This window comes from Vigna unguiculata, chromosome 1, assembly GCF_004118075.2.
Source record: "Vigna unguiculata cultivar IT97K-499-35 chromosome 1, ASM411807v1, whole genome shotgun sequence".
Taxonomy (NCBI): Eukaryota; Viridiplantae; Streptophyta; class Magnoliopsida; order Fabales; family Fabaceae; genus Vigna; species Vigna unguiculata.
In genome coordinates this window covers 28,730,878-28,754,881 of record NC_040279.1, presented here as the reverse complement: position 1 = coordinate 28,754,881, position 24,004 = coordinate 28,730,878, and the positions used below count along the sequence as shown (strand labels likewise).

At 32.8% G+C, this 24,004-nt stretch overlaps 1 protein-coding gene and 1 pseudogene across 1 annotated transcript; both read right to left on the bottom strand.

Moving 5' to 3' along the window:
• Positions 1 to 4,131: 4,131 nt before the first annotated feature.
• LOC114179347 (putative disease resistance protein RGA4) lies at positions 4,132 to 7,070 on the bottom strand. Its single transcript, XM_028065670.1, has one exon. The coding sequence runs from the start codon at positions 6,973 to 6,975 to the stop codon at positions 4,381 to 4,383; it is 2,595 nt and encodes an 864-aa protein (XP_027921471.1). The 5' UTR covers positions 6,976 to 7,070; the 3' UTR covers positions 4,132 to 4,380.
• A 13,652-nt stretch (positions 7,071 to 20,722) lies between these two features.
• Positions 20,723 to 23,624, bottom strand: LOC114177686 (annotated as a pseudogene).
• Positions 23,625 to 24,004: the final 380 nt, after the last annotated feature.

The following is a 24,004-nucleotide window of genomic DNA, read 5'->3' as shown; positions in this document are numbered from 1 at the left end:
GGATAGAGAAATTAAAAAGCATTTAAAATGCATGTATTTTTTTGAAGTATTTCAATTAGCTAAATTAGAAGAAATTCAAATACCCTAAAAAAAGGTGGAATTTGAAATTCTTCTCACTACACCCCAAATGGACGAGGCAAACCTGACAACCATGACAGGCTGGGCTAGCCAGACGATCCAGACAAATCGGACCAACCTGACGACACAAACGGGTCGAGCAAGCCCAACGACCCAGACGGGTCAGGCAGGCCCAACGATCTTGATGGACCGGGGTGACCTAATGACACATACGGGTCAAGCGAGCTTGACAACTCAAACAGGTTGGTAAAGCCCGACAACCCACACTGCTCGAGCTAGCCCAACGACCCACACAGACTAGGCTGGCCAAACGACATCAACGGGTCGGGAGGGCCCGATGACCCAAATGGGATTGATGACCTAGACGAGTTGGGTGGACTTGAAGACAAAGACGGGTCGAACCGACCTGACAACCAAGACGGGCCAACAAATTCGATAACCCACATGAGTTTGGCAAGGCAGACAACCTAGAGGTGTCAGGCGGGCTTGATGACCGAGACGTGTTGGGCAGGCCTAACGACCAGACCAACTCCACGACCTTGACGAGCACGACTGGTCTGACCGGGCGATACTAACCGACCCGACGACCTTGCCAGGTCGGGCTGGCCCATCAATGCAAACTTGTCGGGTGTTCCCGATGACACAAATAGGCCCGACAATCCAGATGGGTCCGATTGGCCCGACGACCTAGTGGGACCAAGTCAGGCCAACGATCTAGACAGGTTGGGTCGGCCTGGGTCGACGAACTTGATGGGCATGATTGGCCCGTATGGACCGTCAGGCTGATTTGGCTTGTTTGTATCGTCGAGCCTACCCAACCTAGTCTGTTTGGGTTTCCCGGTCCGACTGAGTCGTTGGGTCGGCCCGATCCATTTGGGTTGTCGAGCCCATTTCCAAATTTATCATGAACTCAAAATATAATTAAGTCTAAAATAGATATTGTTAAAATGAAATTTTATCTCATAAGAAATTCAATTATTTTATCCAAACAAGAAATTGAAATATAAGGTATTTTAATTTCTTTATTCAAATAAGTTATTTAGAAAATGAAAGAAATTTAACTACAAATAATTTAAATATAATACATTTCAATTTCTCAGTATTGTTGAAATGTTTCTCCAAACACAAGGTTAGAATATGTTTATTTGTTATATCTTTCTCAACCCTAAATTTGGAACTATTTATTAAATAAATACAGGTGAACTTCTTAAATCTTTTACTATCTATATAATTACTCGATCATGCATATTTAAACATCATTAGTTATTACAATAATGTTTATACGTGATTTTGTATGTTATTAGTAATTATTGAATTTATTTAAAAAGTTTAATTATCTATTATAAGAAGATATTGAATTTTTATTATAATTAATATATAATGCCTTTTTGTATAAATCATCTATTTATTCAATTCATTTTCAAAATAAATTAATAATAATTTAAATTAATATATATGTAATTTTTTTATAATATTTTATTGTTTATTATTATAATTGTTTTAATTCAAATATCTATAACAATATATAAAGAAAATTCTCTCTTTTGTGTTCACATCTCATAATACCAGTTTTACCCTTAATTATTTTATAAATAATTTATTGTTAACCATTATTCTAAAAACCTTTTTTGTCATTATTTTAATTTTTTTACGTATTTCTTTTTTAATTTTATATTTAACAACTATTTTAAAAATTAATTATATATTTGTTATTGATTTTAATATAATTTTTTTGAAAATAAAAAATGCGAACACACAAACACGACGGACGTGTGTTCGGTAATAATATATAAAGTTAATCAAATTTTTATATATTATAAAATTTATTTTTATTATTAAATATTAAACTCCACTATAAAATAAAACGGTGCATTGCAAAAATATAAATGACATTTTCAAGAGTAAAAATAACTCATAATTTTATAAAAGTGTACATATAATTACATATACCATTGAATACTTACAAATATTATTTGTATTAAGCATTCAAATTCTATTAAAATCTATTTTTGTAAAATAACATTATTCAACTGTTATAATAATTAATATTGTTATTATTTAGAACTTTTCTAGGGGCTTGTTATTTTATTTTTGGCTTAAATATATATTTGGATTTGGTCCCTATTTTTGTTGATTTTATTCAATTTGGTCCCTATTTTTGTTTTATGTTCAATTAGGTCCTCATTTTCGTCAAATTGTGGTCAATTTGGTCCTTTTCACTAACGGTATTTAAATAGTTAACGTTTTTGAACAGTACATGCCACGTGTCAGCTCCTGTTTTTTTTTTAATTTTTTTAATTTTTTTAATTTTTTTTAATTTTTTTTTAATTTTTTTAATTTTTTTAAATTTTTTTTTAATTTTTTTAAATTGTTTTTAAATTTTTTTAATTTCAAAAAAATTGTCCACGTGTCAAATCACAATTGTGCCACGTGTCAATGCTAGTGCCACGTGTCAGTTTGTGGTAATATTATTTTTTTTGTTCAATTTAGTCCATATATTCGTTATTTTTGTTCAATTTAGTTCTAATTTTTATTAAAATAAATCAATTTTGTCCTTTTCAAATTGACACTAAATTTAATATCTTTTCTAAAATTGACCTTTAAATTTATTATTTTTTAAATTCAATTATAAATTATTAAATTTAATTATAAATTGAATAAATTCTTATATTTAATTTCTAAATAGAATATAATTATTTAAAATATTATAAGAATATAATTATTAATTTTTTTTCTAAAATATTTTTAAAATTGATATATAAAAATATTTTAAATATTCAAAATATTTTAGAAAAATAAACTAATATTTGTAAAATTAACATTTACATATAAAATATTTTAGATTTTAATATCTAAAATGCAATAAAAATATTAAATATTTTAAATTTAAATGTAAATTTTACAAATGTTAATATATTTTTTTAAAATTTTAATAATTATATTTTAATTATATTTAAATAATTATATTTTATTTAATAATTGAATTTAAAAATTATATTCAATTAATAATTTAATATTATAATTTATAATGAAATTTAAAAAATAAGTAATAATAATGTCAATTTTAAAAATTAAATGGTTTTATTTTAACAAAATTTGGGACTAAATTAAACAAAAATAACGAATATAGGGACTGAATTGAACAAAAATAACGAATATAGGGACTAAATTGAATAAAAAAAATAATACTACCAGAAACTGACACGTGGCACAATTGTGACTTGACACGTAGACACTTTTTTTGAAATTAAAAAAAAATTTAAAAAAAATTAAAAAAAATTTAAAAAAATTAAATAAATAAAACCAGGAGCTGATACGTGGCATGTACTGTTCAAAAACGTTAACTATTTAAACACCGTTAGTGAAAAGGATCAAATTGACCACAATTTGACGAAAATGAGGACTTAATTGAACATAAAACGAAAATAGAGACCAAATTGAATAAAATCAACAAAAATAGGGACAATATATATATCTAAGCCTTTTATTTTTCCTACATGATTTGAAATGTAGTTCACTATAGAATAAAATTATGCTATAAACATCTGAGAATAACTAATAGAACTCTTCATATTACATGAGAGTTTTTTTTTTTTAAATTTGTTAAAAAAATTTATAAGAAAAGGGTTTTTTTTTCTAATTTTTTTATAAGAATCTTAATTGGAAGGTAATTTTTTGTGGGTAATTATTTCTTACAAAATTATAAAATTCACAAATATTTCTTACAAAATTTGTTACGAAAAATGTTTTATACAAAATATTTTGCAACAAATTGGGTAACAATTTCTTGTAAATTATTTTTTCAGTACAAAATTTATAATTATTTCTTACAATTTTTTTTTAAAATAAAATTGACAGAAAATACAAATTATTTTAGTAGTGATGAAATTAAAATTGATTTGAAATTCTTAAAAAGTTCAATATGCCATACCTATTTGAAATTACATTAAATAATGAAAATAAGATGTAAAAGAAAAAAGATATGAAGATAAGAGAACTTTTATCATAATTGAAATAAGAACTCTATCGCAAAGAGGTAAAAGGTAAGCAGGTGCAGACTATTTTATTTATCTTCGATATAAATGAAATACTGAAGTTTGTGAATAATAATATTAATGATCGACAAGACAAAAGGAACAAAAATAAAAAAATAAACCCAGCACTGTTACATAACAACGTCATGGAGGTCTTCTAAATTGAAATGCATTACAAAGCCCCAAATATGGAAAAACACTTTAACAAAATAATAAACAAAGAAAATAAGGGACTTCAAATTGGGTCTTGTTATACATCTAATTCTTGTTAGGCTTCTGGTCCATTGATGTATATGTTTTTGATGTGTGATATTTTGGGCCAAAACTCTCCGATATAGGACTCATATTTTTTACATAAGTCGGCACAACCTTCGATCCTTAAATTTTCAAGTGCGGAGAGGTGATGCATATTATCCGGGAGAGATACCAACTTTGGACAATTTCTTATAGTAAGTGCTTTAAGATTAGTCAGAGTTGGCAGCCAGTCTGGAAGTGTTTTGATATTGGGACAATTTAAAACAAGCAAGCTCTGTAAAGAGTTAGCAGCTTCCTGAAGCCATTTAGGCCAGGTCACCAGCTGTGATAAACCAGAAAAGGCAACAAGTTTTAACTTCATCTTGGAACTTTCTTCTTCATTGTGACCATTCCACATTTCCAAGTCCAAATTGTTGCAATTGTCAACCACCAATGTTTCTAATTCAGGAAAATTTTGATCATCCAACCGCAAAGACTTCAGACTCTGACAGTTTGAAACGAACAAAGTCTTAAGAGTAGGGAATTTCACCCCTCCAAAGATTGACTCCACATTATGGCATGATTCAACAATCAAGAATTCAAGCGACCTTAATTTGGCGATCTCATTCACAGGGAAAACAGTTTGCTTTGTGGAAAACGAAAAATCCCGGAGACTGATCAGTTTTCTTAATCCTTTGGGCAATGCTTCCAGCTCCATGCATCCGTCAAGCATCAACGCTTGCAAACTTTGGAGCTTGCAAATAGATTCGGGGAGTCTCTTAATGTTGGGATTTTCGCTAATGTTCAGATATCTCAAATGTCTCAACTTGGCAATGTTACGAGGCAAAGTCTCAAATGTCGCACCAGTTAAATCCAAAACTCGCAAGCATTTGAACTTTGTCATACACGTCTTAAGTATAGATTCACAGTTGGCAGTTGATACACCATTTGGAAACAATACGGTTCTCACAGCTGCTGATTTTTTGGTGACTAAATTGCTGAACAAACTGCTTTCAACAAAAGACAGATGTCGAGCCTTATCGGGAATATTTTGAATGTTGGAATTCACGTGTAGGCAATCATCCATTGCAACAAATAGGGCGAGATCATGCACCAAATCATGTATTCGGAAACCGTACATAGTGCCATAGTTTTCAAAATCTTGAAGAAAGGATCTTGACATAAGTTCATGCAAATATTGATTGGCCATATCTTCACGTGTTCTATTCGTTTTTGGTAGTGCAATGAGTCCAAGTGCCCCCCAAAGCCAACTTATTTCATAACTATTATATAAATAATCCTTTGGGTAAAGGGAAAGCAATGCAAAACATTGCCTCAAATAGGACGGCATAAGATCATAACTCAATTTAAGGGCAGGTAAAATGTCATCCTTCTTCTGAGACAAATTCCAAACTTCATTGTCTCTCACGTATTCCCATTCACTAGCCTCAAATTTTGAGAATAGTAAACTCCCTAATGTTCTCACTGCCAAAGGAACCCCTCCGCATTTTTTCACTATTTCTCTCCCAATATTTACTAAGTGAGGATGTTTTTCCTCTTCTCCTTCTTTAAATGCCCATTTGACTAAGAGAGACAACAAATCTTCATCAGAAAGACCTTTTAAAAGGTGAAAGGGAACAGTGCCCATCATGGCAGCAATTGAAGGATTACGTGTAGTCACAAGAATTTTACTTCCTGCTGCACTTACTTGGATTAAATCCCGCAACTCAACCCATTTAACACGGTCTTCGTTCCATACATCGTCCAATACGAGTAAGAACTTTTGACCGGAAAGTTTGTTTTTGAGTTGATTTTGCAGTTGTTCCAGATCCACCATGTTCCAATTCGGTTGGTGAGAAGGAGCATCATCAGATATTGAATCATTGGCAGAATTGATGATTTTTATAATCTTTTGTTTAATGTCAAAGTCATCAGAAACACACACCCACATCTTTAAGGGGAAGTATTCCTGGACCCTGTTGTCATTGAACACAAACTTCGCAAGCGTAGTCTTTCCTAAGCCTCCAATCCCCACAATGGGGATAACAGAGAGACTTGTATCATCATCATTAGGATTCTGCTGCATCAAAAGCTCTATGACCTTTTCTTTATCGTCTTTCCTTCCTATCACATTTGAATCACTCACACGGGAGTGTGTCATATCTCTCCGATGAACAACACGTGTGTCAACCTCAATTCTTTCAAGAGTAAACTTATTCCTATTAGTTGCAACGTTGTCTAGTCTGGTGCTGATACGTTGAATTTGTTGAGCCATTTTGTAACGAAAAACAAGTGGATTAGAAGTTGAGAAGAAGTGACTTACCTTGTCTTTCCTACTACCATGAGCTTTGACCACTTTCTTTTGCAGTGTTTGACACTCAAATTCATCCAAAACATCTTCGGCATCGGAAAAGGCGGTTTTGAGTTGAGTGAGCCATTGGCGGAGCTCATGGTTGTGCTCCTGCTTTTGCTGAGCATCTAACAGCACATCCTTGACTAAAGAGAGAGTGTTTGTAAGGTCTCGAAGATCGTCATATAAACCCACCACTCGAGAAGCTTCTTCAAAGGCACGAGAAGCAAGCTTTGCTATGAGTGACTCTGCGATGCTGAAGAGAAATGATTCGGCCATAGTTGTCTGAAAATGCAAACGGCAGAGTTGAGAAGGGAAGCCAAAACAGTGTTTCCAAGTCAACTTTGTTAATAGGAGACTGTTTGCTCAATGGATTATAGATCTATCCTATGACCAATGCCACTTGCTATTTTGTATATAATACCGAAAGAGAAAGAAAATTACTTTTTTCTTCCACGTGACAGGACATCTTCCACATTTAGACAGAGGGATAAAAAAATTGCTAACAAAAGTTTTAGACTCAATAAAAAACAAAAGCAAGGGTTGAATAGTTTTTCTTACTCCATAAGAACATATCAGTTTTGCAGGAGTTAAAACAATGGTTTGCATATGAATTCATGTGTATCGAATCTGACATCATTAAAGGATTTTTTTAGTATATTTGGATGAGTTATTTAAGAGTATTTGATATTAATTCGCAAGTAACGTTCATCTTCGGTAGCTTAAACGTCTTTATTCAAGAGCCATAGTAATGTTTAATCGTATCACTTGCATCTATCTGGTTGGCACAAAGTTGTTATTTCGTCTATGGAGGAAGTTGTCACTAATTGTTTTAACTTCTGAATTATTGTTTGCTCTGAAATTAGGGCACGACTTTGAATTTTGTCAGATATTTTACGGGTGAAGAAAGGAAAGAGAATTTAAACCTTGTTTTATTTCGACTCATAAAATTTATTAGATATATCAGAATATATATATATATATATATATTATAATCTGTTATCTGTTAGAATATTATGTTTCTTGATCAAGCACTGTATTATATTTTTTTATTATGATCTGGATTTTGAACTCTTCTACCTGGTGACCTCAGCTGGCTATTCTAAAAAACCATAACGGCTGTTGTAACAACTTCTTTTGTTTGATTAATGCTTATGATATTGGACAATTGGACATACCTAAACAAGTGGCGGGTATTGGATAAAATGGTGTAGCAAGGAACCTTGGTAGGAATACCAATGATAGATTTTTTTATTCATGCTTCTGGAATGTTTGTATATTCTCCCTTGTTTTAACTATCTTTGTTCATGTGTTTTAAAAAAAATATATATACATTTTTATATCTTTAAAATATACTTATATATTTTAAAACAAACTATTTTTTATAATTTCAAGCGTTTTGTAATGCTGCAAATGAAACATATTTTCTTTGTAATCCGATAAAAGTTGACACTAAAGTTGGGTAGAGTGGACAAGATGGTTGGAAAAATAACTTCAACAACAATAAAAAAAAAATTCAAATATTATATTTTTCTTACATACTTAATTAGCTTTACATATTTGAACATATAAGTTTGTGTTTTAAATGTATGTATTATTTTTGTTACAAGTTGATTTTATTATGTTAAAATTTTAAAATATTATTATTTATATCATCTTATAATTTTATAATCATAGAATTTTTAAATTTTTAAATTTTATAATAATAAAATAACATATAACAACAATTAAATAAGGTGATAGAATAAAATAATAGTGTCAATCCAGTCTATAAAAGAATAAAATAGCAAGACTTAATTGAAAAATATATTGAATTACCATAAAAATTTATTAAGTACATAATTAAAACTTAAGCTTAATTTTATTTTACTTAAGCAAAAGTATCTTACATTTTAAACAAACAATTTTTGTAGCTGATAATATTAAGATCTAATAGAATTTCATGGATTATAGTTAATAGAAATTATTTATTATTTTATATTAATTATAATATTTTAAAATTGGGTTAAGTATGTTTTTACTTACTGTATTTACGTGTGAAATTGAAATTTGTTCCTTTCTCAAAGTTTGAAGGAAATTTTTTCAGGATTTACAATTGTTTTCTTTGGATTTAATTGTTCGGTTTATGAAGTTTCATTGTAATTATTTGTCTAAAGTGATTAAAGTCGTTATCATTGTAGTTATCCAGATGATTTCGAGAATGAGAATGCAACATACTAGACACCACTTTTTATTTTCTTAGGCCCATGAGATTAATGTCTCTCCAAGGAAAACACATTGTCCTGCTATTGATTTCCTATCATCTATGCTAGTGACCCAATCTGCATAAAACAATCCAGTTATATCAAGATCGGTTAAGGGTTTGATATGAAGACAAAAAATTGTTGTGCCATGGAGATATCTCAATATTCTTTTTATTCCTTGCCAATGATCCATGGTTGGGGAACTCATATATTGGCTGAGTTTGTTGATAGAAAATGTTATGTCTAGTCGAGTGTTGGTAAGATATTGTAATGCACTTATAGCCTGTTTGTATAGTGTAGGGTTAGCAATAAGTTCTCCTTTAGTAGTGAATTGTTTCCCTGTTAACATTGGTGTAGGACAAGATGAAGATTTTTCCATATTAAACTTCTTGAGTAGATCTCTAATGTACTTTGTTTGTTTAAGGTACATTCCACCAGCATCTTTGTGTACTTCAACTCCCAAGAAGTAGTGTAGAAGGCCAAGGTCTTTGAGAAAGAAAACAATGTTTAATTGAGTAATGAAAGTCTCTAAAGACTTATTGTTGCTTTCTGTAATTATTATGTCATCAACATATATGAGAATGGGTATGATATGACCATTTTCTCTAAAAACAAATAATGACGAATCACTCTTGGTGTTTTGAAAGCCCCATCTCAATAAAGTGTCTTTCATCTTGTCATACCAAGCCCTTGGGGAATGCTTCAGTCCGTAAATTGCCTTGTTTAATTTGCATATGTGACCAGGCATGGTTGAATATGTATATCCTTCAGGTTGATGCATGAACACATTTTCTTTGAGATTGCCATTCAAGAATGCATTATTTATGTCTAGTTGCCTAACCTCCCAATTTAAATGTACTACAATGGATAGGATAATTCTTACTATGCTGGACTTGACCAGTGGACTAAAGGTTTCATCATAGTTGAGACTCGTAGTTTGTTGAAAACCTTTGGCAACCAATCTTGCTTTCCTTTGTTCAATTGAACCATCTGCCTTATATTTAGTTTTAAAGACCCACTTGGAGTCTATGATGTTATTTTGCCCCTGAAATGGTATCAAAGTCCAAGTATGATTAGTTGGTAGAGCTTTAAATTTTGCATCCATGGCTGCTTTCCATTTTGGACTGAGTAGAGCTTCATTAAAATTTTCTGGTTCCTTGTCTTCTGTGTCTGTTTCTAACAGTCTTATATAGGGACGTTTTGGCTTGTAGATCCTTGTCTTGCTTCTGGCTTGCATCCAATGTGCGTGTTGTCCTGTTGAGTTTGTTGGTTATTTTCTTCTGGTGTATCATTTACATGTGAGGTTGCCTCATCTGCATGAATAGAGATATCATTGAGCGTTGGTTGATCATCATTGACAGCTAAGTCACCGAGAGTTGGTTGCTTTTCATTGGAAACTAAGTCACCTTCTTGATGATTTATGTAAGACCCGAGGAATTTAAATAATTAAATAAATAATTATTTAAATAAATGCAGGTGGTGGAAGCCTTGATGGCAATTAATACTATCTGTCATTAGCTCAAGTGATTGAGAGTACTTTATTGTGTGAAAGGACTTGGGTTCAAGTCCTTTGTATGCCATTTGTGTGTTATTTAATTTTATTATTTTACGATGCTGTGTTTGGGGCGTGATAAGTAAGTATAAAGTTTTAGATGTATAAATATTATCATGAAAGATGACTTGGTTGAGTTAGTTGTGTACTTAAATTACAATTGTGTGGTACTAGGCTCAAACATTGGCTTGAACAAAATAAATTTCTTTTTGTTAAAACCTACTTTGGCATGAATGTGAAGAGACACATAAACCCTAGGAGGCAACTAGGAAGGGCTGGAAAACCATGCTTTAATAGTGAATCAATAGCCTTAAACTCTTTTTTAATGAATTTTAGTTTTGCTACCATTAACCCTAATTAAGGCATGATTAAGAGGCCAAATAAGGGGAGAGAAGGGGTTTGGAGAGTCTAGAGCTGATACGTATTGTGAGGAGAGGAAAATTTAAGGCTAACAAACTGAGTGGTGAGTGAGAGAAGGAGTGGAATTGGAGAAGATTGACAAAGGCTAGTGGTGATCAAGGAGTAACTAGAAGAACTATCAAATTAAGCAAGGAATCCAGGTTAGGGGAGTTCCTATTGGTTGTTTTAATTTCAATTGTATGTAATCTTGATGTGCCAAGGGTCTAGGATTGCATTTTGTCGATTTTATCTGAGCTTCATTCGAGTTTCTGGAATTTTCCAGAAATTGCCTGGCGGTCACACGCGACCCGCCAGGCGACACCAGCTTCATACTCAATCTCTTGAGTTTTCTTCAGGAACCGCCTGGCGACAGAGGATGATCCGCCAGACGACGCAAATTGGGAGGCCCAGTTGTGGTTGTTTTGTTTTGTTTCTTGTGTTCTTCGTGATGTTTCCATGACAATTTATATGAAGGAACATGAATTTTATGGTGTAATTGTATGCATGTAATATTTATATAGACATGTCAAAGTGAGCCAACCCGGCTCACACGGGTTGGCTCACCACGAGCCGGGTTCAAAATGAGTGAACCCAACCCGGCTCACTTTCTGGTGAGCCAGAAATTTTGTAACCCGGCTCAACCCACCACGGGTTGGTGGGTTAAGTGGGTTGGCTCACCAACCCACCTAAAAAAATTATTTATTTATCTTTTTTTATTATTCAAATATTTAAATAAATTTTTAAGTAACCCATGAGATGACAATCATAGTAAAATCAAGAACCACTGTTTTGATCATGCTCACCACCAATATATGAAGAATTATTTCCAAGAAAGTATCCATTAGTCTAAGAAAGCATGACTAATATTACAAATTTTCTGTCATGCTATTCAACAAAATATAAATAAAAAAAATTATACATTTTTTTCATGCTAATTTAGAAAAAATTGTTTATAAGACGGTTACTTGAGTAATTTACTATAAAGATTATAGTTAAAGATTAAAGTATCAACATATATATAACTTGACAATCAAATTAATTAAACATTCAAATAATTCAAATATAATTAACATTCTAGCATTTAAAAATATGAAATTGTGAACAAATATAATTGGAGTAGTAAATAATTAAAAAAATTAAAAGAAAATTTAAAAAAAATAAAAAAAAAATTGTAAAAAAATGTTGGTGGGTTAAGTGGGCCAACCCACCTTTAACCCGGCTCGAACCCGTTTAACCCGTGGGTTAAGTGAGCCGGGTTGAGTTCAACCCACTTTTGAAAAAGTTGAATTTTTCTCAACCCAACCCGGCTCGAACCCGTGGTGAGCCGGGTTGGCTCACGGGTTGAAACCCATTTTGACATCTCTATATTTATATGTTGAATGTATGAATATTGCATGAAATTGGGGTTTTAGGGTTCATGTTGGGGTTGGTGATGAATAAGTATTGAATTGGTAATTTAGGGATGGGTTGTGGTATGGAAATAATCTTCATATGAATACAGTTTGATCTTTGTATGATGTGTGCACTAGAAATTATGCCATTAAGATGGTACATGCTGTAATTGGGATGTTTAGGCACGTCTGGGGCGAGAGCAATCTGGGCAGAACCCAGAATTGTTGTGCATCGCTTGGCGGCATCAGGATTACCGCCAAGCGACATCGTAGATGCAGGCAGACATGTTGATTACCTCGCGTTGGATTCTTGGGTGTAATTAATTGAAATTAAGGTATGTAAAATTGTGTAAGTGATCATAAAGTGTGAGAATAAAACTTTGTTGGTAAGATAATGAACTATAGGTGCTAAAGGATATGAAATGAGTTGTGTACGAGTATGTGATAATGGGGAGATATGAATTAAACTAATTAAGGTTGTATGTGAACATGATAGGGACTGTATTTAGTTGAAATCGGTAATCAGAACACTATGTGACGTTGATTAAATGATTATAGATTGGTCAATTAGTAAAAGGATGAATGTGATGTAGAATGTGCAATTTAGTTGTTGTAAATATGCTTGGATGAAGGATTGTTTGCGTTATTTTAAGGGTTATGTGTCATATTGACAATTATTATTGGCATGATTTATTGTGTCATATAGAGTGCCATAATTGTGCTATAATTTTGTGTGTTGCATGACTGGGGTTCCTTGGGATCTGTTTTAAGTGCCAAAAATCAGTAGCATTGCGCTACTGATGTAGCGCCTGACGGCATGGAGCGAGCCGCCAAGCGGTAGGGTCTCAAAACAGTTGCAGTGACCACAGTCTACGAGTGGCGCCTGGAGGCAGGGTTGGGTCCGCCAGGCGGTGACAGAGTAGCAGGACTTCTGGGAGGCGTTTGCCGCTTGGCGGTGTGAGATGCCCACCAGGCGGTCTGGAACCAAGTTCTGCCTAGCGACGCGAAAGGCACGCCAAGCGGTTTGGGTGCAGAGTTGGTGCGCGAGGAGGATTTCTACACAACTTTAGGTGAAGTTCATGATGCGATGCTTTTGCTGGGGGCCTGGTTACAAGTGTAACTTGTATTGAGGTAACACGTGGCCACTCTAGGTTGTAGCCTGGTGGTTTAGGAAGTCTAGTGGAATGTGCGAGATCGTGGCTCGTACGACGAGGTTTCAGATGATTGCCCTCTTCAGTGTATTTGATTGAGTTTGGTAGTCTGGGGACAACTATGAACACCTATTTGTTTTGGGGAACTCCACTTGGTGTCGCGGTGTGAGACCGTGACAATTTCATTCCCCCGTGTGGACTATCAAGTGGGGGCCTGTAGTCTAAGGGGCGAGTAGACACTCGTGCAACAAAGATCGATCAATGAGCTCACCCAAAGAGTGTAGAATTAAGAGGAGTCTAATTTAAAAGTGGAAAGTCAAGGAACTGGGAAATGGGAAATACTAACCTAAATAATATTTTGTGAGATTTTAAATTATACCATGTTTTATCTATTTATTTTTATTTTGAGCTCACCCTATATGTGTGTGTGTGGCGATGATCATGTAACTTGTTACATGAGAGCAGAGGTTGATGCAGGTGAGCGTGAGATGCTAAGAGATGGAGTGGGGGATCAGTCATGGGGCTTTTATCAGCTTTATTTATGAACTATTTTGTATCGGTTTTGGAGAACCCGATTATGTTTGTAATTATTGAACGCTGCGTTTAATTATTATTGGCGCGTTGACATTGGTTTTTAAATTTTCCCGCGTTTTGGGAAAAGAAGTTATTAATAAATGAGGTTTTACACCTATTATTTTGATTTATTATTTTAAATAAGTAATTTCCGGCCAGGACGTTACAATTTACCTCCTTGTGAGTTGGTTTAACTGTGTGGCTTGTAGCGGTACCTGTAGGACAAGAAGGAAGAACAATAGGGATTGTTCCAGTTAGTGTTTTTAATGAATTTTTGGTGTCAAGAAAGCTATCATGGAAAGGAAAGTGATTCTCATTAAAGACCACATGTCTTGAGATGAAAATTCTGCCATGAGAGTTAAGGCACTTATAACCCTTGTGAGATTTGTTGTATCCCAAGAATACACATTGTGTAGTGTAGAATTGAAGTTTGTGTTGACTGCAGGCACAACCGAACAACTTTAGAGCATCATAATCATGTTTCTTTTCAAATAACAATGAAAAAGGACTTTTATTTGGGTTAACTGATGAAGGCAATCTGTTGATGAGATAAACTGAGGTAGAGAAAGCTTCCCACCAGTAGTGTAAAGGAATTTTAGCTTGTGCTAAAAGTGTGAGCCCTAGTTCAGTCACATGTCTGTGTTTCCTTTCAGCTCTACCATTTTGCTGAGAGGTATATGGGCACGACATTCTAAATTGAATTCCCGATTCAATGGCTATTTTTTGGACATGTTTAAACTCACATCCACCGTCATAGTGAAGAGCTTTTATCTTCTTGTTAAATTGGTTTTCAACCAGGCTTTTGAATTGAGTGAAAGCACGTATTGTTTCTGATTTTTGTTTTAAAGGAAAAATCCAAGTGAACCGGCTGTAATCATCAATGAAAAGAACATAATACTTAAAATCAGAGGGAGATAAAATTGGGGCAGGTCCCCATACATCAATGTGAATCAATTCTAAAGGTTCCTTAGCATGAGAGGAAGAGAATTTAAACGGTAACAAGTAAAGTTTTCCAAATTGACAAGCTTCACAAAATGAAAATTGATCACATGATGATGTCTTGACATTGCAATTCTTCAGCACCTTTTCTAAGACTTTATTGTTGGGGTGTCCAAGCTTTCTATGCCAATTCTCCTTTAGCGACATGTAAACACATGGATCTTTATTGACTTGAGAGTTAACACTTGAAAGTTGGTATAATCCATCTCTAAGTTTCCCTCTTAGTAGTATTTTCCTTGTCAATTTGTCCTTCACATAACAGTAGTTTGCAACAAATTCAACAAGAGCATTATTGTCGGTAGTTAGCTCAGATACACTCAACAAATTTTTTGTTATTTTTGGAACATATAGAACATTATGAAAGTTGAGGTTATTCAATGTGGTTGTTCCCGATGCTAATATTTTCAATCTTTCACCATTTCCAACTAAGAGAGAATAAGTCATACCATTTTTTTCATTGCGATCTTGAAGTTTCTCATTTTGATGGGTCACATGATTTCTAGCTCCACTATCAAAGTACCATTCATAGCCTTGATTGTGGTAGGGAAAGGCTGTGAAAGCACTATGATTTTCTCTCTTGTTATTTTAAGCATTATGATTTGAACCTATGTATGACTTATCATAACGATAAAAGCAATTCACTGCTATGTGTCCGATCTTGTTACATACATGACATATTGGTTTAGATCTACCTCTTCCTATACCTCCTCTAAATTTAGAGCCCCTCCAATTACCTTGTGTCCCTGATTTGTTACTTCCGAAATCAGTTTTGGTTGCAAGGTTTGCTGAAATATTCATTGAAAGATTATTGAAACTGTTCAATTGTTCTATTCTGCTTTCAAAAGCCAATAGTTGGGCTTGTAGATCAACCCAACTAAGATTAATTTGATCAGATAATTTGACCACCACCGAATTGTAATCAGCATCCAGTCCATTCAGCATTTGAATCATCAAATCTAAGTTGGAGATTGGTGATCCTGTCAACTTTAATTTATCAGCTAAGTTCTTCATTTTGAGAAGATATTGATCCATCTTCATTTCTCCTTTGCGAGTGTTGTGAAATTCTGACTTGAGGTAGATTGTCCTTGATTTTGTGTGTGCACCTGCTAGGCTTTGGGCTTCATCCCAAAGTTCCTTAGAGGTTTCACAGTGCAGCAACTGAGTTGCAATATCAATGGCCATTGAATTTCTTAGCCACCCTAGGAGAGCTTAATCTTGTGCAATCCACTCTTCGTAGTCAAGATTGGTTTTCTGAGTTTTGTCACTTGTTGTGACAAATGATTTTGGCCATTCTTTTATTCCTAGTATGTAGCCATCAAGTTTGAAACCTCTTATAAATGGAAGAACTAATGATTTCATAAGAGATAGTTATCTCTGTCCAACCTGACAGAAAAAGTGGTGGGTAGGTCATTTTTGTGATTTGTGTTGGCTGCGGAAGACATGATTGGATCGAGAGCCTTCAAGCTTAAGAGCTTTGATACTAAGAAAGATAAAATGGAGGAATATTGTTGTGCAATTCTATATATTCATATTGCAGATGTTGTGTTTATATAAACACAATACAATACAATCATAATCTCTGTAATAAAGTCATCATTGAATACAATAAATAATATAGGAAATAATTGATAATGATGGCTGAAGACACACAAACAAAATATTAGAGATATTGGAATAATATTATTAACAAAATATCTATGGTATTGATTCTAATAATTAGAATCACAACTTTCTCTAACTTCCTTCTCCCATTATTCAAATTGAGAAGTTAGTGCATATGACTCATAATTTATCTAAGAAGCATATGAGCAATATTGTCTCTGATTTTTTGGTGTTGAATATTTTTCAATATTCAAATTATGAAGGATGAGGTGGTTTCATTTATGGATGTAATATGACAAGGTTTACTTAGTAATTGGGTCAATGTGAATATTAATGGTGCAACTAGAAGTGACCTTGGTTTCGCTTTATGTGTTTTATTTTTAGAGGAAGTCAGGGTGCATATGTGGGTAGTTTTAAGCTTTTTTAGAGATGTAAACTTCTATTTATGCTGAATTTATAGGAATCATTTATGCTTTGCAGCATACTTTAAGGGAGGGCTTTCAGGAACTTTGGTTAGAGAGAGTGATTCTTCTTTAGTCTGACATAATTTTTTGGATAAAGGAGTTGTTCTTTGGAGTCTTAGAGGGAGATGTTCTTTAGGTTGTCATGGTTTTTTGGATCAAAGAGTGGTCCCTTGGAGTCTTCGAAGGAAATGACAACAATAATTAACTTTGATTCATAGAGAACAATATAAGTACTTTACTATTTTAACTCTATATATATATATTTATATTTTTTTCATTAATTTGGTGTCGTCTCCGAATGCTGTATATTTTTTTATTACTTTTTAATAAATTTTCATGTAATGACACATAATTAATTAATGAGCTTCAAAGTATCAAGGGTTAAATATGTTTTTGGTCCCTTAACTTTAAGTGAATTTTGGAATTAGTCTATTTCAAAACTTGGGACCAATTTAGTCCTTCATCTTTCAAAATACGTGGATTTAGTCCTTTTAATCAAATTTTATTGAGTTTATTTGATGTTTCGTACGCATTTCAAGATTGTATTTGAGTTGTTTATACTGTTTGACACATTTTTGCTTTAATGTTAAATCAAATACTATTATGAAACGCGCTTGATATGTCAAATAAAATCAACAAAATTTGATTAAAAGGACTAAATCCATGTATTTCGAAAGATGAAGGACTAAATTGGTCCAAAGTTTCGAAATGGACTAATTTCATAATTCATTGAAAGTTAAGGAACCAAAAACATATTTAACCCAAGTATCAACTAAGATGTCAAAGTTAATAATAATGCCTAAAATAACCTTATTTGGAAAATCGTCTATAAAACATGACAAGAAAGATATTAAACCGAAATTAAAATGCAATAATAGGAAATTGAAATGCAGAATTAGAAGAAACAATTAAAGGTTTTAACTGTTAAAGCATAAAAAACTAAAAACTCAAATCGAAAATGGAAATAGTAAAAGTAAATTTGCAAAAAAGTAAATTCAAAACGGTAAAAGCTATGCATGGTAAATATGATATGTGATAGATACGTTTATTTTGAAAATAATAAAATATGATATGTGAGAGATACGTGGTATATGAATATTGAAAAATGTACAATAATTCTTAAAAACATAATAAATATATGATTGTTATTGTTTGAATCCAAATTAAAACTATTTTACTAAAGTTGTCAACATAAAAAATATAAATTATTTTTATCATAAAAGTACTACTACAAAAAAACTCTTAAATAATGACCAATTTTAGTAAAAAAAAAACGTTAGAAACCAATTTCCTAATTTGAGACTGGTTATTTTGGTAGTCAGAACATTGGTAGCTAACGTTTAATGAACAATTTTGAAACTAATTATTTTGTTAGTCAAAACCGTGATAGTTAATGTTAGTACTAATTTAGAAATCAATTCATAATAAAATTATTTTAATTATCAATTTAGAGACTAATTATAATTTTTTGAAACAATTTTAGTTGTCAATAACTTTTAGTTTTTAAATTGGTACCAAAAATTGAATACATTTTTCACCAGGAACAATTTCGTACTAATTTGGTAAGAATACATTAAGCAATTCAACTTTCAATTCATTTAATAAGCATACATTACAACTTCATTCCACACAAAATACATACCCAACAAAAAACCACAAATGACTCCTTCATACACTTAATACAGCAGTTCATCGCTTTTACAGCAAACAAGAAATGACCCCTTCATCTAATTTTGAACAACACACACAGGAGGAGGATGATAATTAAACCCAACAAACCAATTATCCTAAATAAGTACATCAACCACTCCTCATAATCAATCAACTCTTTTTCCATACTACGTATCCTTTTGCTTTGTCTAGCAATGGTTGTATCTCTTTCATCCTCATTATCTTCATTGCACCATTTCAAGTAATTGCATCCTTTGAAATCTTCATTCCTAGTCCTTTGTTAAAAAAATCAAACCACAAAGATGTTTTTTAACACGAAAACAGCTCAAACGAAATTGAAAATCACATATCATACCTTGTAGTGAGGGCACCCCCAAAATTGTTTCCCACCATTCTTCATTGTTTTTGCAACTCTCAATACTGCAATCTCCCCATAATAGCAATGTGGTGTTCCACCTATATGACTCAAACACAGTAGGAGGAGAAGAAACACTATGGTTATGTGAACCACACGAACAAGACAACTACAGATGACTAAAACTGCGAGACATTTCCCACTTCAAGCACCACCTTACCCCTACAGCTAATGAGTTCCTCTAGGTTAAGATGAAGAAGAAGATGAAGATTGCAATGGACAATTAGGGCTTTCCAATGGGAAAAATTATTTAAAAGAAACTTTAAAAGAGAGATATGACACGTAAAACCAAAATTGCCACTGTACAATTATGTTCATTAAACACGTATCCGTTCATATATGTCACATCACCTCACAGTTAACGGCGTTTTTGAAAACTTAACGGAAAGGACTACATTCATGCAAATTAACGAATTTGGGTACTAAGTAGACACAAAGTTAAAAGTAGATACAATTTAGACAAATTGAAACAAAAGTGGATATGTTGTGACTAATTATACCTAAAATTTTTCAACCAAATTAAAGATCAAACGAGTAATTAAACCTTTAAAATATGTTTATTGTTATCTCTTCTTCAACCCTAAATTCAAAATTGTTTATTAAATAAAACACAGATAAACTTTATAAATCTTTTAATATATATATATATATATATATATATATATATATATATATATAATTACTCAGTTATGCATATTTAAAAATTATTGGTAATTACCATAATGTTTATACATGATTTTGTATATTATTAGTAACTATTGAATTTATTTAAAAAGTTTAATTATCTATTATAAGTAAGAAAATATTGAATTATTTATTATAATTAATATATAATGGCTATTTTATATAAATCATCTATTAATTCAATTCATTTAAAAAAATTAATAATAATTTAAATTAATATATATGTAGTTTTTTGATAATATGTTACTGTTTATTATTATAATTGTATTAAAGTTAATCAAATTTTTATGTATTATAAAATTTATTTTTATTATTAAATATTAAATTCCACTATAAAATAAAACGGTGCATTGCACAAATATAAATACCAGTCCAAGGACATTTTCAAGAATAAAAATATCTTTCATATTTTATAAAAGTGTACATATAATTAAATATAGCATTGAATACTTTTAAATATTATTTGTATTAAGCATTCAAACTCCATTAAAATATTTTTTGTAAAATAATATTAGTCAACTGTTATTATTGTTATTATTTAGAACTTTTCCAGTGGCTTGTTATTTTATTTTTCCTGCATGATTTGATATGCTAGCTCACTAAAGAATGAAAATATGCCATAAAAATTGCACGTTTGAGAATGTTCGAATATAAAATTAAAATTGATTTGAAATTCTTAAAAAGTTCAATATGTATGCTATACGTATTTGAAATTACATTAAATAATGAAAATAAAATGTAAAAGATAAAATATGAAGATAAGAGAACTTTGAAGAAGAAGAACTCAATCGCAAAGAGAGAAAAGGTATATTATCATAAATGTATCTAAATGGTTTAAGCATACCCAAATATTTTATTATTTTTACAAATATAAATGAAATACTGAAGTTGTGAATAACAATATTAATGATTGACAAGACAAAAGGATAAAAAATAAAAAGACGCAGCACTGTTACTTAACAAGGTCATGGAGGTCTTTTAAATTGAATAAACATAAGAATAAACAAAGAAAATAAGTGGCTCCAAACTAGGTCTTGCTCTTCATCTAATTCTTGTTTGCTTCTGGTTTATCAATGTATATGTTTTTGATGTGTGATATTTTGGGCCAAAACTCTCCAATATAGGGCTCATAGTTTTTAGATAAGTCAGCACAACCTTCAATCCTTAAATTTTCAAGTGCGGAGAGGTGATGTATATTAGATGTATATTATCCGGGAGAGATACCAACTCTGGACAATTTCTTATAGCAAGTGATTTAAGATTAGTCAGAGTTGGCAACCAGTCTGAAAGTGTTTCGATATTAGGACAATCTAAAACAAGCAAGCTCTGTAAAGAGTTGGCAACTTCCTGAAGCCATCTAGGCAAGGCCACCAGCTGTGATAAACCATAAAAGCCAACAAGTTTTAACTTCAGTTTGGAGCTTTCTTCTTCATTGTGACCATTCCACAGTTCCAAGTCCAAATTGTTGCAGTTGTAAACAAACAATGATTCTAATTGAGGAAAATTTTTACCATCCAACCGCAAAGACTTCAGATTCTGACAGTATGAAACGCTCAAAGTCTTAAGAGCAGGGAATTTCACCCCTCCAAAGATGGACTCCACAATATGGCATGAATCAACATTCAAGAATTCAAGTGACCTTAATTTGGCGATCTCATTCACAGGAAAAACAATTTGCTTTGTGCAAAATGAAAAATGTCGGAGACTGATCAGTTTTCTTAGCCCTTTGGGCAATGCTTTCAGCTCATTGCAGTCATTAACCAACAACACTTGCAAACTTTGGAGCTTGCAAATAGAGTCTGGAAGTCTCTTCATGTTGGGATTTTCGCTAACGTCCAAATATCTCAAATGTTTCAACTTGGCAATGTTACGGGGCAAAGTCTCGAATGTCGCACCACGCAAATTCAAAACTCGCAAGCATTTGAACTTTGACACACACGTATTTAGTAAAGTTTTCCCATTGGCAGTTGCTGCACCATTTGGAAATAATATTGTTCTCACAGTTGCTGATTTTGTTGTGACTAAATTGTTAAACAAACTGCTTTCAGCAAAAGACAGATGCCGAACATTATTTGGAATATTTTGAATGTTGGAATTCACAAGTCGATACTCATCCATCGCAACAAATAGGGCTAGATCATGCACCAAATCATGTATTTTGAAATGGTACAAATGTTTCATAGGGCCATAGTTTTCAAAATCTTGAAGAAAGGATCTTGACAGAAGTTCATGCAAATATTGATTGGCCACATCTTCACGTGTTCTATTCGTTTCTAATATTGCAATGAGTCCAAGTGCCTCCCAAAGGCAAATTATTTGAGGACTATTAAAGTTATAATCCTTTGGGTAAAGGGAAAACAATGCAAAACGTTGCCTCAAATAGGACGGCATGAGATCATAACTCAATTTAAGGGCTGGTAAAATGTCATCCTTTTTCTGAGGCAAATTCCAAATTTCATTGTCTCTCACGTATTCCCATTCACTAACCTCAAATTTTGAGAATAGTAAACTCCCTAATGTTCTCACTGCCAAAGGAACCCCTCCGCATTTTTTCACTATTTCTCTCCCAATATTTACTAAGTGAGGATGTTGTTCCTCTTCTCCTTCTTTAAATGCCCATTTGACTAACAGAGACAATGAATCCCCCTCGGAAAGACCTTCTAAAATATGAGAGGGAACTGTGCCCATCATAGAAGCAATTGAATGACTTCGTGTGGTCACAAGAATTTTACTTCCTGCTGCACGTACTTGGATTAAATTCCGCAACTCAACCCATTTAACACGGTCTTCGTTCCATACATCGTCCAATACGAGTAAGAACTTTCGACCGGAAAGTTTGTTTTTGAGTTGATTTTGCAGTTGTTCCATTTCCAACATGTTCCAATTCGGTTGGTGAGAAGGACCATCATCAGATATCGAATCATTGGCAGAATTGATGATTTTGAAGATCAGTTGTTTAATGTCAAAGTCATCAGAAACACACACCCACATCTTCAACGGAAAGCACTCCTGGATCCTGCTGTCATTGAACACAAACTTCGCGAGCGTAGTCTTTCCTAAGCCTCCAATCCCCACAATGGGGATAACAGAGAGACTTGTATCATCATCATTAGGATTCTGCTGCATCAAAAGCTCTATGACCTTTTCTTTATCGTTTTTCCTTCCTATCACATCCGAATCACTCACATGGGAGTGTGTCATATCTCTCCGATGAACAACACGTGTGTCAACATCAATTCTTTGAAGCGTAAACTTATTCCTATTATTTGCAACCTTGTCTAGTCTGATGCTGATATCTTTAATTTGTTGAGCCATTTTGTAACGGAAAACAAGTGCATTGGAGCTTGAGAAGAAGTGACTTACCTTGTCTTTAGTGCTACCATGAGCTTTCACCACTTTGCTTCGCAGTGTTTGACACTCAAATTCATCCAAAAGATCTTCGGCATCGGAGAAGACAGTTTTGAGTTGAGTGAGCCATTGGCGGAGCTCATGGTTGTGCTCCTGCTTTTGCTGAGCATCTAACAGCACAGCCTTAACTAATGAGAGAGTGTTTGTAAGATCTTGAAGATCGTCGTATAAACCCACCAATCGAGAAGCTTCTTCAAAAGCACGAGAACCAAGCTTTGCTAAGAGTGACTCTGCGATGCTGAAGAGAAATGATTCGGCCATAGTTCTCTGAAAATGCAAACGGCGCAGAGTTGAGAAGGGAAGCCAAAACACTGTTTCCAATTCAACTTTGTTGATAGCAGGCTGTTTGCCCCACAGGAATTCGAGAACCACTCAATAACCAATGCCACTTGCTACCAATAACAGATAATTTTCCTTTTGCATATAATATTAAAAGAAAAAAAGCTGTATTTTTCTTCCACGTGACATCATGACATCTTCCACAGTTCGACAGGAAAAAAACGAAAATAAAAATTGTAACAAAGTTTTTAGACTCAATAAAAACCAAGAAAAGAGTTAAATAATTTTTCTTACCGCATAAGAACATATATAAGTTTTGCAGGAATTCAACATATACGAATATTTACCGAATTTGACATCATTAAAAGATTTTTATAATATATTTTAAAGTTAAAATAATGTAAAAATATTTTTATAGTATTTTTTGATGACGTTATTTGGAAGGGCTGCTGGTGTCTTGCATCTACACTAATGTTC

What these genes read in the sequence shown, in the direction of transcription:
- LOC114179347 (XM_028065670.1), bottom strand. Translation starts at nt 6,975, where the DNA reads ATGGCCGAATCATTTCTCTTCAGCATCGCAGAGTCACTCATAGCAAAG.